This window comes from Bombina bombina, unplaced genomic scaffold (assembly GCF_027579735.1).
Source record: "Bombina bombina isolate aBomBom1 unplaced genomic scaffold, aBomBom1.pri scaffold_1176, whole genome shotgun sequence".
Taxonomy (NCBI): Eukaryota; Metazoa; Chordata; class Amphibia; order Anura; family Bombinatoridae; genus Bombina; species Bombina bombina.
In genome coordinates, this window is record NW_026513124.1 from 1 (window position 1) to 16,820 (window position 16,820).

Genomic DNA, 16,820 nt, shown 5'->3' on the forward strand with positions numbered 1-16,820 from the left:
GAAAAGGGCTGGTGTTTCAGCTGAAATGCAAATCTTTTTTTTATGGATTACAAATAAAGGAAGTTTGAATTTATGTAAAAAAAAATCCTGTAAGTGCATTTCTACAGAAATTGATCTATATACAAGAATTCTGAAGTTGCACCCAGGTAATTACAAAATTTTCAAGTGAGTGCATGGACCTAAACAACATATATATATATATATATATATAAATATATATATATATATAGAGAGAGAGAGAGAGAGAGAGAGAGAGAGAGAGAGAGAGAGAGAGAGAGAGGAGAGTATAGATAGATATATATTTATATATATATATATTATATATATATATATATATATATATATATATATATGATAAATGCTCTGGACTAGAGTCAACATATTATATAGTGATATATATTCTAAAGTTAAAAGGCACCGCATAATGTAATAATAAAATGTTCTGAGTGTTATATTTCATAATGACATTAAAAAAAACAAAAAGGGTTTGTTACTATTCTATTTAAAGGGACAGTCTACAATAGAATTTTTATTGTTTTAAAAGCTAGATAATCCCTTTATTACCCATTTCCCAGTTTTGCATAACCAATACAGTTATATTAATATACTTTTTACCTCTGTGATTACCTTGTATATAAGTATCTTCTGACAGCCCCCTGATCACATGACTTTTTATTTATTATCTATTGACTTGCATTTTAGACAATTAGTGCTGTGTTGTGCTGACTCTTTAATAACTCTACGGGCGTGAGTACAATGTTATCTATATGGCCTACATTAACTAGCAGTCACCTGTTGTGAAAAGCTAATAAAAAAGCATGTGATACAAGGCTGTCTGTAGTGGCTTAGAAACAGGCAGAAATGTAAATGTTATAAAGTATATTAATAAAACAATGTTGGTTGTGCAAAACTGGAGAATGGGTAGTAAAGGTATTATCTATCTTTTTTAAACAATAACAATTTTAGTGTTGACTCTCCCTTTTACTCCCAAAAAAGAATATATAGGTGAACTATTGCTCACTCAGGAAATGCAATTAATTGCAGTCCCTAAACAGAACATGGCTGATTATACTTTTGGGAGCAATAAATAACTTGTTTTCTAGACTTGCATAGATTTATCTAGAGTAATTATTCATCAGACTCCGACAGAAGTATCTGGTTAGGAATGGGTTAATCTTACAGTTTAGTAAAGACGAAGATAAGAACAGATTAAAAACTGTAGATTTGTATAGGAGTATATGGTTAGAAAGGGTTTTTTTCTAAAAAATAAATAAATAAAAAAAGTGTTGAAGATAAGCAAGTAGTATCTGGCTATTAATCCATCATATTTGGCCTGGAATATCTGGTTAGGAGGGGGTTGATTGCACAGAGTCGTATAGGAACTGTTGGTTAGAAAGGCTTTAAATATAGAAGCTTTTCTTAGGAAAGAGTTAACCACAATGTATTACATAGGAGGTGCTCTTTAGGATAGGAAATGGTAACTTTGCAGACTTTATGAGGTCATGTTAGAAAAAGGGAAATAAATAGAAGGGCGAGAATATCTGGGAAGGAATGTGTTAACACAATAGGTTTGGGAAGGGCTGTCTAGTTAGGAACGAGTTAATCCCACAGACTAGGATTGGGCAGTGGGTGGAGTTCCAAGCCTGGCCAGAACACAGTAGGAGGACTCTTTGTGACTCTGTCGGAGCTTTCTGTAATGTGGGACTGGCATTAAGGTCCCCCGGTATGGGGACCCTGGTACTGTGCGCACACTGGGACAGAGGGGAGCCCCGGGACTATAAGTAGAATTTTCAGTATCCCAGGAGGCACTATGACCCACGGGACTCCAGGCATGCAGGGCAAGAGCAGCAGGGGGAGGCTGCTGGGGCTGCTCACACTACTTTGCTGCCTGGTGCACAGCCTCGCAGGTATGAGAGGGGTCTACAACTTCATAGGTGCTGCGGGGATGAAAACAGAGGGGAATCTGGGATAGAACCGGGGAGCAGTAAAATGAATCGGTTGACAAAAGTTTGCTATTTATTGCAGCCTTTTTTTAAGTTACAGACTACAAAGTGTTGTCCGGAGAAGCTAAACCCAGTGTGACTGCACTTTTTAAAGTAAACTGTGAGTCAGAGTGAACAAGGAGGAGAGTTGTGCTGTGATTTTTACAAGGGGGCTAGTTGGTGGGATAAGTGATGTCACTACTGATAGGATGGTTTGCTAGGAAGATTTGTAGTGAAAGAGGTCGTGGGTTGCAGGGAATCCTGAAGGTTCTCTGCAGTGAGCTGAAGTACGCGGGGTGTTTGGGGTGCTCAGAAGGTAAAGGATAGATCATTCTAGGGGTGCTGTCCGGGGAAATGATGATCCTAGACATTGTAGTTAGAACATAGGTTTTTATTAGTCATGTGAATAAATGTATTCTAGGGTATTTGGGGGTTTAGTGAGCTCAATAGGTAATAGGGTGGAATGAGGAATCACAGGAGAGGGCATGAAGTGCAATGATCTCCCAGCTGAAAAGTGGTCTTGTGGGTGCAATAAGGTCACATGTAAGACTGGAATTTAGTAATGAATCTGGGTCATAGGTGAAAATATTTATATAATACAGTAGTCACTAGTAAAATGGGAATCTGCTGGTGCAGTGATGTTACAGGAGAGTGGTGTTCTATGTGGTGCAAAAAGCTGAAGGAATATTGTATATAGAAGTCATAAAGCTAAATAAGTAAATACAATTAAAGCTAAGATGCTTCTTGGAGTGCAATAAGCTCATGGGACATGTAAAACAGTATGATAAATGAAAGCAGATTGTGCAGCAGTATAAATTTGTTTTGGTATATAATATAGAGTGTTATTTAATACACCAGGGAATTACACTACATAATATTCTTATTAAACCAGAATTGTAACAACACACAGTTACAATATATATTACCAATTAAAATGCATCCAATCACCTTATGTCATCTTCAGTTATTCACCATGACGTTTCATAATCTTAAAGGGACAGTGTACTGTATTTTTCTGTTCTTTTTAATGTGTTCCCAATGATTCATTTTACCTGCTAGAGTGTAGTAAATGTTTACAAATATTTCTTTTACCTTTATTTTGGCATTATAAATAGCTTATTTTGTCTTTTGTATCCCTACCTAAACTGAACATTTCAATACTTAACTACTGGTTATAGAAAAGGTATGTAAATATGAAGATTTAGAAGAAGTCACACTCCCAGTGGGTGAAACATAGAGATAAAATGTTAATTTTGCATTGTTATCTCTAAGAGGCTGATGATCAAAACCTCGCTGGCATGAAGAGAAATTGCGCAAAATCTTTTGGATTTTTTTTAGATCCTGTATTGTAATGTAGGAGTCTCTGTTTCCGATAAAGAACACTACATAGCAACATATACATTTCTCAAGATACATTTTTGCCTCTAAGTTTTCTTTAACGGCCTCGTCTTTAGATAATCTTATCTGAGCAGCGACCTTTAGATAATCGGGCCCTAAGTATTGATCTCACTGTGTGTAGAGAGAAAAGATAATGAGGAATTTGTGTAAATATAGAGAGATAAGCTAATGAGTTTTGCTCTCCCTGGAAAATCATTCGATTTCATTGGGTTGTGGTTTCAATTTCAGTTATTTCATATAAAATTAAATCTAAATAAATAAACCTAAAGGAACAATTTCCCATGGATTGTTATACTCAGCAGCTGGTATAACAAGTCATTGTAAACCCATTAAGGGGGAAAATAAATTTACAGTAAACTGCTCCTTTAAAGACCTTAAGCCTGCCAATGTATCTCTTTATATGCACTTATAATTATACAGTAACTTGTGATCTTATTATTCACAGCTAGGTATGTAATGTTTCTTTATAAACACTACAGTTAAAGGGACAGTCAACCATAGAATTGTTATTGTTTTAAAAGATAGATAATCCCTTTATTACTCATTCCCCAGTTTTGCATAACCAACACAGTTATATTAATGTACTTTTTACCTTTGTGATTACCTTGTATCTAGGAACCTTCTTCCAGCCCCCTGATCACATGACTGTGACTGTTTATTATCTATTGTCTTAAATTTAGCATTGTATTGTGCTAGATCTTAAATAACTTTCTGTGCCTGAACACAGTGTTATCTATATAGCCCACGTGTACTTTCTGTCTCTTTGTGTTGAAAAGCGATTTAAAAAGCATGTGATAAGAGGCAGCCCTCAAAGGCTTAGAAATTAGCATATGAGCCTACCTATGTTTAGTTTAAACTAAGAATACCAAGAGAAAAAAGCAAATTTGATGATAAAAGTAAATTGGAAAGTCAATTAAAATTAAAAGTCCTATCTGAATAATGAAAGTTTAATTTATACTTGACTGTCCCTTTAAGTGTGCAGCCTGGCAGAGTGTGCTGTGCATTAAGTAGTTTTGCCACTAGTAGTGTAACTAGTAACCGTTGTGGCTGGGCCTGCTTCATGTTGTGTTCTAAACATATTAGTTTATGTATTTCACAGACAGGTCTGCCTCGGTACTAACACAAGGACAGATATTAACTGCAGCTTCCGTTGTCTATGTGAAGCGTGATATAGTATTTCAGAACTAATACTGCTCTTTTATTACATTGTTATTAACTGATCTCTTATTGCATAAATACCTGTCTGGCTTTATTTTCATCTTACCCTGATTTGGGGCATGAATTAGTATTTTCCATCTGCAACTACCCTGAACTGATCAAGAGCTGAGAATGAGAAACCTGGGGTAGTCTTTGTCTCTGCCAGGAATGTTTGTGTCAGGGTGAATTTTTGTTATGTATAGGATAGTTTGATAGTCAATTACTCTTCAAAGGTTAGATTAACTGGACATATGAATATACCCTGATAATACCATATACTTCTGCAACCAGTAGCCACATAGTAAACTCATATCCCTAATTACACGGCTGCCTTACACCTTGACAGCTTCTGAATCTCTCCCACAGGACTGAATGTTTGTACAAGCCGGAGCATAACCTTAGAATCCTGCCAAGAGTGCCTACTTATTCACCCCCAGTGTGCTTGGTGCTCACAAGAGGTATGTTTACAGACTGAAAAGCCAGTGATGTTAACGTTTGGTATTTATGATAACATTTGGTATTTTCACAAATGCTTGTGTAATCATGTAATTCATTAGTAATGTAAAAAGTCATTTAAAAAGGTTGCACTTTATGAATGAAAACTGGACTGTTTTAACAAGAGGTTTTTTTTTTTGGAATCGAAATGTATATACATTTTACATTCACTATATATATATATATATATATATATATATATATATATATATATATATATATATATATATATATATATTATATTATATATAAATTACACACACACACTGTTTACAACCCCAGTGGAAACTAGGCATTAGTCTTGTACCCTCTAAAAATCCGGAAAATGGGACCATTTAGTATGGTTAAAACACTCACTATAATACCTTTTTTCTGCAATCATGTGAGCTGTAAAGTTGGAGCTTAATTACAACAGATTATCTTTGCTTTTTTGAACTACCCTCTGTCAATATTCTTTACTTTTATTTAGCTGACACAGGGAAGGGTTTTGAGAAAAGGTTTACATTCAATGTAATACCCTTAACAAAAGCAGTAAGGTCATGCTCTGTTTTAAAAAGAAGGAAAATGAGTCATACAAGGTATAAAACAGGATTTATTTATTTTTTTGCTAAATATTGAATAGGTACAATTCATTGTAAGTTAACTAGACAAGTGCACAGACAAAAAACAATTTTCATGTTAAACTTCATTTTAAATTCCTGGGCTCATTCAATAAGGCCAGATTAACAACATTTACTTGTTTCCTATGTGGAGCAACTGCTTAAAGGATCAGTCAACATATTAGATTTGCATAATCAACACATGCAAGATAACAAGACAATGCAATACCACTTAGTCTGAACTTCAAATGAGTAGTAGATTTTTTTATAACAAATTTCAAAGTTATGTATATTTCCACTCCCCTTGTACCATGTGATAGCAATCAGCCAATCACAAATGCATATACGTATAGTCTGTGAATTCTTGCACATGTTCAGTAGGAGCTGGTGACTCAAAAATTGTAAATATAAAAAACTGTGCACATTTTTTTTAATGGAAGTAAATTGAAAAGTTGTTTAAAATTACATGCTATATCTGAATCATGAAAATTTAATATAACCTGAGTGTCCCTTTTAAAGGAACATATTATTTTGTATTTATTTATTCTTTAATGGCTTTATGACCAGAAACAAAAGTAATACTTACATACTTGTTGGTTGACACACGAATCAATTAACTCACAATAAAATTCCTGCTTATCATTATTGAATAGTATAAATTTGAACTTTTGAATAATTTCCTGTCAGTAGAAAAGCCTTTCCTAGAATAGAGTAGCGGTTTTAACAGCATGAATGAAGGAAATAATTTTTTTTGACGCAGCTTTATTGGTTCCTTTCTTCATTATAGGGGCGGCTTATTTTTTTGTTGAAACAAATGATGGAGCAAAATTCTCTTTGTTTTGTTATTGCAATCTTTCTTTTATGGATCCGTCGGGATCCAAATGCGCATATCTTATTACACTTTCAGAAGATACCACTTTGTAGATTTATAAATAAAAAATAAAAAAAACCAATTGTCAAGAATAAACACTGAAAAGGCAAGAAGTTGTCTTTTTGTATTCTAAGAATTTTCTGAATAATTTTACCTTCACGAAACGCATATACAACTGTCTAGTTGATTGACACTAAAATTAATAACCATAAAAAGACCAAATTACACTTCTATGTTTTGATTATTTGGTATTCGCGTAGTAAACAAATGCTGAATATGGCCACAGGCTGGGGCATTCGGCTTTTTTCGGCACTGTGTTTATTTGTGTAATAGTTCAATACACAGATATCTGTATTTGCATTGATATTTGTGTTGCACTATTGCACAAATAAATACAGTGCTGATAATATCCGAATGCCGCAGCCTATGGTCATATTCAGGATTTGTTTACTAAATGAATGCCTAATAATGAGTATGCATTCATCTTAACCCTCTTAAGGCCGTTAGGACGTTCCATTCCGTCCTAACTGCGCTGGGATTTAGAGCCGTTAGGACTGCATAGAACGTCTACCCGTTCTGCTGAACTGAAGCAGCTACGGCTTCCTAACTGGGATCATTGGCATGGAGGGCTTGCCTAGCATCACAGGCACTCCCCCCCAGACTCGATCCCATCATCTAAATCACGTGATTGCATGTACGATTGCGTGATTTAAATTGTTTACTAATTTGTTTACGTAGGAAATCTGTTCCAATGTCACAAATTTGTACCGTCAGAAAGGGGTTAATTAAGTGCAGTGCAATTTATAATTTGTTTCGTCGAAATGTCTTTATGTACATTACATTATATAGACACCTTTGCTCAAATTCTAAACAGACATGGGACTCCAAAATATTCCCTTTTATAACAGATTTGTCCGGCAATTGAATTTTTTTCAATTTAAAATGTCACCTGATGTCTAGAACTTCAAAGCTTTCCAGGATTTATTAGATTACTATCGGAATTTTCCTCAAAGGTTTGATCACAATGTCTATAATTTACCATGTAAATACAAAATGCTTGCTTTTAATACAGTAGAGGCCTGGTAATATAAAATAATATTTTCCATTATAACACCCAAGTGCAATTACCTAACCGTTTTTATATTCTGCCGATTACGTGTGTTCTACACCCTTACATGATATCACGTCAACATGGAAACAGATGAGCTCACTTGTGTCTGAGGATGGAGCAGTTCCCACCCAGCGAACTTTAAATTGTACTATTGCTCTGTATGGCTGCAGATCACTTGTGAATTTCACCATACTGTATTATACACAAGGGCCAAGTAAAGCAGTATACATCATGCTGATTATAGTCCTGTTTTCATGAGGTTTTAATTATTATGGTAAATTCAGTCACAGCTAAGACCCTCCAGCCCAAGCTCCTCGTTCCCAGAGGTCTTAATAATACAGACGTGTCTTAGCGGAGTACTTGCTCCTAATTATGTTTTTCATTGTATGCATTTATTCATCCATTGTAAGTGGCACTTTGTAAAAGCCTGTTCTACATCACAGAAGGAAAATAATGCTATCTAGTTTGGTTTCTATAGAAGGAGAACACTTTTCATCCCTGCAAATTCTTACATGTGGGATTAGGCAGTGAGAGTCAACCACCAAAATAGGAGCATGCATGATAGGTAAGGCTAAAAGTTAAGATTTTTAAAAGCCTTGTAAATTATTTAATATGTAATATAACAGAAGAAAGTCCCAAGCACAAGCCACATATAGTAAAAAATCCAGGCTTTAATTCAAATGTATAAAAAACACATTAGAGTGCAGCCATAGACCGCATATTAATGACAGTTTAAAATCAAGAAGGGAAAGCTGAGCTCCTCATATAGCAGACATGTTTTGTGCTTCCCAAGCACTTGCTCACTGCCTGTAGGAGCTGCAGCTGCCTTCAGCTTAAATAGGCTACAGCTTTGTAATTTTAAAGATACATAGTCACATTTATTAGTTCCCATCTTAGTTGTTGCAAATTATGCTAAATTGATCATGGAATAACTATTAGTAAAGGGAAAGACTGAAACATTTCACATATTATACATATTCATATAAGTAATTTCTCTTACTTTATATTTCATTATAATAAAGATTAATAATATGGAGCAAGCAAAGTGAATATCCTATTAAATCCCTATACACATAGATCAAGGTCCTTCCTAAAATTTAAACCATGGGGTATTGAGGTGTTCAAGGTAAAAACTCAGAATACCTCTCTTGTTTTAAAGGGTCACTAAACCCAAAAAAATTATTTCATAATTGAAGTAGAGAATACAATTTAAAAACACATTCCAATTTACTTCTATTATCTAATTTGCTTCATTTTTTATATATCCTTTGTTAAAGAAATAGCAATGCACATGTGTGAGCCAATCACATGAGGCATCTATGTGCAGCAACCAATCAGCAGCTACTGAGCCTATCTGGATATGCTTTTCAGCAAAGTATATAAAGAGAATTAAACAAATTAGGTCATAGAAGAAAATTAGAAAGTTGTTTAAAATAGTATGCTTTTTCTAAATCATGAAAGAAAAAATGTGGGTTTCATGTCCCTTTAAGTTTATTTTCACGGTTCTCTCCCCTTTTCCATCGGGGTATGTGGTCAATGCCATGTATATACAATAGTGTTAAATCAGAATTATGTAATTATTTAAAATGCTTAGCGATTGGAGTGTCTGAATCAGGATCCTCAATGGATCGTAACATGCTCAAGAAAGCGATCCTTTAGGGGTCTCTTATAGGGATGGGCGAATGTTTTGCAACATTCGAAAAATGAAACAAATTTTAACACGTTCGAATTTCTAACATTCGATTTTCGAATGTTCAGTTTCGAATTTTACGATTACATTTGAAAATATTTGTTTCGAAAAATTTGAATTTATATATTTGTAATAGTATTTCTAATGCTTTCTTTAAATGTAATATTCAAATTATGCAATATTCGAATTCGAAAGAATTCAAATTTATATATTTGTAATAGTATTTCTATAATGCTTTATTTAAATGTAATATTCGAATTATGCAGTATTTCTAATGCTTTCTTTAAATATTCAAATTATGCAATATTCGATCGAATTAGAATCAATCGAATTAATATATTTGTATCTATTATGTATCAATTTAATAGATTCCCTACCGCATGAACTATTGAACTTCTGAATAGTATTTGTTAAATAGAATTTTAAATTCGAAATTTTGAATGTGGACATTCAATCTAATTATAAACATTTGAATTCGAAAGTGACATTCGAAAACTGTTAATAGCATTTGATTATAGTATTTTTATGAATATTCGTTCGTAGCAACATTCGGATTTGTAATTCGAATTTCGGTAATAACATTCGTTCTAACATTCAAATTCGGAAATGAACACACTTGCCAATCCTTAGTCTCTTAGTTCTGCCTACATATTGCTTAAAGCACCTGCTACATGTCAAAAGATAGATGACATGTGTTGTTGCACAATTTATGTAAAAGTTGATCCTATGGTTACATTTAGTTTGCGTAGATATAAAAAAAATTCCCCTTCTTTCACAAGATCACAAGTCTTGCATATATTGTGCCTACATTTATAAAAACCTTTTTCTTCGCTTAAGCCAGCCGTTTTGATTTACTCTGGATAGATCTGAAGGCGATAAAAAATTACCAATAGTTTTACCCTTCTTTGGGATAAGCTGACATCCCTCATTGAATACCTTTTTTTTTAAGTATAGGATCTGTATGTAAAATGGGTAGGCTTTCCTCAATAATTGTACATATACCATTATATTTGAAGCTATAGGTGGTAATACATTTTGGTTTGTCATTTTTCTCTTGGTATATAATCCACTTCCCTGCAGGCTTTAGCTAGGGTTTTTTTTTATTATATCCTCTTTCTTTAAGACATTGTGTAATCTTATCAGCCTGCTTGATGTAATTCTACTCATTAGTGCAGTTTCTTTTGGCCCTTATAAATTGCCCTTTGGGAATTCCACATACAGTGTGTCTTGGATGGCATTAATTATTGTCAAGGATAGTGTTGCCGGCTGTGGTTTTCCTATATAGATCAGTCTCTATTACACCTATATTTGGGTTACCACTGATAGTTATATCCAAAACAATAATCCTGTCTTTATTTTGTTCTCCTACCAATTTGATATCACAATTATTATTGTTTAAATAAACACAGAATGCATCAATGTTTTCCTCTGTGCAATCCATTATAAATATCAGATCATCAATGTATCTGGCGAAAAAGACAATATGGTCTTGATAGGGATTTCTATCTCCAAAGACGTGGAGCAGCTCCCACCATCCCTTAAAGAGATTGGTGTAGCAGGGAGCAAATTTTGCCTCCATTGCTGTTCCACATCTTTGGAGATAGAAGCTGTCCTCAAACATAAAGTAATTGTGAGATAATAGATAATCAATTGAATTGAGTAAGAAGTGTTTGGTGGCTGGGTTAAAATTGCTTTGGTGGTCAAGGAAGTACTCTATTTCTTGTAGCCCCTTGACATGTGTAATCAAGGTATTTGAAGAGGCCAAATTAACCACCAAAAACCTATAGGTGGACTTCATTTAACATCCTTCAGTTTGAGTAGTAGGGAAGTAGTGTCCTGTATAAAGCTTGGTAAAGCTTTTTCTAATGGTTGCAGAAAGCTATCAATCAGGTCAGAAAGGGGCTCGTTTAGTGAATTTATCCCAGCTATTATAGGGTGCCCTGGGTAGTTAGTGATGTCTTTGTGAACTTTAGGGAAGTAGTGGAATATTGGTGTAACAGGTTGTTGGGGTATTAACATTTCTTGTACTGCTTGAGTAATTTATGTTATTATATCTTGCATACACAGCTATATCTTCTAAGATCTTTTTAAACTGTTGGGTGGGATTATCCTTTAGTTTAATTAATATCTATCTATCTATCTATCTATCTATCTATCTATCTATCCTCTCCAAGAACACAGGCACTCACTGGTCTTTGTAAAAGGTAATCCTTTATTCAATCCAAACATCAAATGTTTTCTTGATCCTTTTTTCACTTATTATGATATGGATACAATGTTATACAGATGCTCCTTTCTAATACACTATAAATTTTATACACTGTTTTTTACGCACTTTGTTTTTTGCACTATTTGCTTGGAGTGTTGCGCTGATATAGACATCGTCTTTGTCCATTAGTTTGGAAATTTGCGGTATTTTGCCCCTTTAAAAATAAGTATGGGGATCTCCGTTAATATGTATAATCGGCGACACACTCGATATGCAAATATATCTATTGGTCTATTACACATCTGCCGAGAAACCGTGTATAGTTTACATGTTGCCATGGCAACGTCGGCTCCACGATCTCACAGGGCGCATAGTTTAGCGCTCCCTGATGACGTCAGACGCCGATTTCACACACGGTGAACTGGCGGTATGTGTTGAATTCCAGTAGTATTTAAGTGGTGACTTGGGGTAAGTTTGATATGAAGCTTTTAATATTTTTGTTACATTTGATAAAGGCACGATGATGTGCCGAAACGTCATGGTATTATTATCGTTTTAATGGATTAAATAAAGGATTACCTTTTACAAAGACCAGTGAGTGCCTGTGTTCTTGGAGAGGTTACGAATTGGCTTGCAGTGCACCTTGGCAGTTGAATAGGTGTAAGATTGTGCTGTCCTCTATCTGGACTATATATATATATATATATATATATATATAATATATATATATATATAATATATATATATATATATATATATATATATATATATATATATATACTCCTGCAATTGTCTATTTGCTTCCTTTATATATTTTACCCTTTCCAAAATAACAACACTCCCCCCCTTGTCCGAGGGTCTAATTGTTATAGCACAATCCTGATTCAATTTATTTAAAGCTTCTCTTTCTTTAAATGTTAAATTCATTTTTGTTTTTCTAGGTTTTTGGTTCAATGCTCTTAATTTTTCCTCTACAACCCTCTGAAAATTCTCCACCACATTAGACCTAGAGTGTACAGGGTAAAAATTGCGCTTTTTCTTAAATTTACTTAAATATTTCTTTCGGATACTAATCCTTCAGTGTTCACATCATTCTCAGCTAAGAGCTCCTGTAAATCAGAAACAGAACATATATCAGAAAAAGTCAAACAGTTTTCAATATCCACATTATTTGGTTCAGTTCTATTTTCATTCTGTACCCTTTCAGTATCCACAAAATGTTTGCATAAAATTAATTTTCGCACAAATTTGTTAACATCCACAATTGTGTTATTTAATATGTACATTTAGATTTATTAATTTCTATTTCTTTCACCATTAAAGTTGTTGGTTCTACATACATACATATGTACATCTATATATATATATATATATATATATATATATATATATATATATATATATATATATATATATATATATATATATATATATATATATATATATATATAATATATATATAATATATATAAAAGAAGACGTCCTGACTGACTCATCAATGCCCAGCTCTAACCGTGTAACCTAGGAATTTGAAATTTGTAAGTTACTTTGTTTTTATGACGCAGGCACCTACTAAGGAAGGATTTTTGGTAATTACGTCCCTAAGGGGGTGAAAAAGGGGGGTGAACTTTTTTATGAGGATACCTGTATCTCAAAAACCGACAATGTTACAGATGTGAAAATTGGTATTTAGATTCTCCTTGAAAAATAAAGAAACACATATTTTACCATTTCCCCAAAATCCACTTAAAGGGACATATCACCTGAGCATCTCTATGTAAAAAAAATATATTTACCTCAAAATTTCCTCAGCTCACCAGAGTAAGTTCTGTGTAAAAAGTTATACTCAACTGCTGTCCAGTTGTAGGTAAAACAAATTAAGAACTGAACTGCAGCCAATCACCATCAGCAGTGAGGTCATGGAACTCTTTAACTGTGATATCATGAGATTTTATAGTATATAGTAAACTCCTTAAACTGAATAGGGAAATAATGAGTGTTCACAAGGCTCATTCCCTTGCCTGTCCCAGGACAGACATACTGATTTGCTGCATAAAGTCCTTTGCAATTTGGTTTTGATACTTTGAGGTAAAATATCTTTCTTTTTTACGTAGAGATGTTCGGTGATATTCCTAGTCTGCTTTTTACAGCTATGCTGCATCACTTTCAAGTGTTTCAACATTTGGTATCATGGCCTAGTACTGAAGGCCAAGAAAGTGCAGGCACTACTCGGTTAGTGAAAAACCTTAAAACATCCATTTATTTGGAAGCATATAAAACATACAGTGTTCCCAAACAGAGGGCAGGCAAGCATAACAAGGCCAGTCTTACTAAGACTTTAGGAGGGTCAAAAGGGGGGGCTGATTTATGAGGTTAAGTTTGTAGTGCCGTCCCATTTTTTTATGAACAACCTGGGTTGTTCTTGCTGATTGGTGGATACATTTTCCCACCAATAAAACAAGTGCTGTTCAGGGTTCTGAACCCAAAATTGTCTGGCTCCTTAGCTAGATGTCGTCTTTTTCAAATAAAGATAGCAAGAGAACGAGAAATATTGATAATAGGAGTAAATTAGAAAGTTGCTTAAAATTGCATGATCTCTCGAATCACAAAAATAAAAAAAGGGGTTCAGCTGTGCCCTTTTTAAGGGGGGTCAAAAGATGTGAAAATTGGTATTTAGATTCTCCTTGAAAAACAAAGATACACGTGTTTTACCATTTCCCAAAAATCCACTTAAGGGGGTTTCAAAAGAGTGGTGGCTAATTTATGAGGATACCTATATCTCAAAAAATGACAATGTTACAGACATGGAAATTGGTATTTAGATTCTCCTTTAAAATATAGTAATATGTGTTTTAACATTTCCTGAAAATCCACTTAAGGTGGGTCAAAATGTAGGGGGGGCGCTGATTTATGAGGAAACCTATATCTCAAAGAACCAAAGATGTTAACAGATGTGAGAATTGGTATTTAGATTCAGCTTTATGAGGATACCTATGTCAGAGTACGAGAATTAACGAAAAACTCAAGAGTTCATGTCAGCGAGGTCGTTGCGAGTGGTCAGGTTTTTCATTATTTTTTTTTTTTTTACAAATCACAACATACACAGAGCGAAGACACAAGCATCAGCCAGTAGATACATATGTATGTACGTACAAACAGTATCTCACAAAAGTGAGTACACCACTCACATTTGTAAATTTGTTATATCTTTTTTATGTGACAACACTGAAGAAATGACACTTTGCTACAATGTAAAGTAGTGAGTGTACAGCCTGTATAACAGTGAAATATTTGCTGTCCCCTCAAAATAACTCAACACACATCCATTAATTGTCTAAAACCGTTGACAACAAAAGTGAGTACTACACCCTAAGTGGAAATGTCCAAAATTGGGCCTGAAGTGTCAATATTTTGTGTGGACTACAATAATTTTTCCAGCACTGCCTTAACCCTCTTGGGCATGAGTTCACCAGAAGCATCACAGGTTGCCACTGGAGTCCTCTTTCACTCCTCATGACGACATCACAGAGGCTGGTGGAATGTTGGAGACCTTGCGCTCCCCCACCTTCCGTTTGAGGGATTGCCCCACATATCGTTAATAGGGTTTAGGTCTGGAGACAGGCTTGGCCATTCCAATCACCTTTACCCTCAGCTTCTTTAGCAAGGCAGTGGTCTTCTTTGAGGTGTGTTTGGGGTTGTTATCATGTTGGAATACTGCCCTGCGGCCCAGTCCTATGAAGGGAGGGGATCATGCTCTGCTTCAGTATGTCGACAGGTACATGTTGGCATTCATGGTTCCCTCAATGAACTGTAGCTCCCCAGTGCCGCAGCTACTTATGCAGGCCCAGACCATGACACTCCCACTACCATGCTTGACTGTAGGCAAGACACACTTTTTTTGTACTCCTCACCTGGTTCCGTGCCACACACGGCTTGACACCATCTGAAAACCAATAAGTTTATCTTGGTCTCATCGGACCACAGGACATGGTTCCAGTAATTTTATTATTATTATTCTTTATTTATAAAGCGCCAATAGATTCTGCAGCGATTCCCATGTGTACAAGGATAAAAGTACAATGGTGAAACAATACAATAAAAGCCAAACATTTTCAGACAAATACAGGGGGAATTAAGGGCCCTGTTTCCGTGGGAACTTACAATCTAGATGGGAAGGAGTAATCCATGTCCTTTAGTCTGCTTGTCTTCAGCAAACTGTTTGCAGGGTTTCTTGTGCATCATCTTTAGAAGAGGCTTCCTTCTGGAATGACAGCCATGCAGACCAATTTGATGCAGTGTGCGGCTATTTGTCCCGAAACGTCACTATAAATTTTATTTGGATTGGTTATCTGAAGACCAGTGAGTGCTTTTTTTTCATTTTTGCTGATGAATTTCCCCACAGAGCACCCCTGGCAGTTGATGGTAGCTGGTGAGAGTGCATGCATATACCCTCTTCTTGTTTTTTTGGCTATATATATATATATATATATAGTTATTTATATATTATATATATATTTATTTATTATATATAATATATATATATATATATATATATATATATATATATATATATATATAATATATATATATATATCACAACCCTGTAGAAAAAAAATGTATCTAATGTTTTATTTGCTAAAAAGTACCTTTTTTAAGTACATTTTGTAAAAAAAAATAAAAAAAAATGATTAAACTTTCTACAGGGTTGTGATCACAATCCTGTAGGAAAAACGTTTCAAATGATGTATATACAAAAATCCCCAAAGACTTTTTGGTGATTTATTTTGTTAATAATTGTGAAAACCATTAGATACGTTTCTCTAAAGGATACTGATCGATCCCATAATTCTGCTCAAGAGTAGGATTGCACTTGGAGCCTTATGTACATGACCACCAATCACCAAGCTAGCTCCCAGCAATGCATGGCTTCTCCTGAACCTACCTAGGTATGCTTTTTCAATTAAATATACAAAAATAACAAAGGTCAGTTTGATGATAGAAGTAGAATTGAAAAGCCTCATAAAATGTCAAGCTTTCTCTGCAGTTTGCAAAGTGTGAGACGCTCCTTCAATTGGGGCGCTAAAGCAGAGAAAGGGGGGCAATGAGATGTGCATGGAAGCCAACAGTAAGACCATAGGCCGAAGGCACGAGGCTTAAAGCGTTTGTTATCCAGGAGCACTAAGACAGATAATCCTGCATGAGAGTAGTAAAACTGTCACTAGTGCACAATGGGAATTATCAGGTAATTTAACATGGGGATTTAAAAAA

General features: G+C 34.7%; 1 protein-coding gene across 1 annotated transcript in view; it reads left to right on the top strand.

The window, feature by feature from the left end:
* Window positions 1–1,750: 1,750 nt before the first annotated feature.
* LOC128644718 (integrin beta-5-like) overlaps window positions 1,751–16,820 on the top strand; it is a gene marked incomplete at its 3' end in the record, with an annotated part of 82,543 nt that continues 67,473 nt past the window's right edge. The window contains exons 1-2 of the mRNA XM_053697238.1: window positions 1,751–1,907; window positions 4,944–5,035. Of these exons, the coding sequence (XP_053553213.1) occupies window positions 1,811–1,907; window positions 4,944–5,035 (189 nt within the window). The remainder of the gene's footprint in view (window positions 1,908–4,943; window positions 5,036–16,820) is intronic.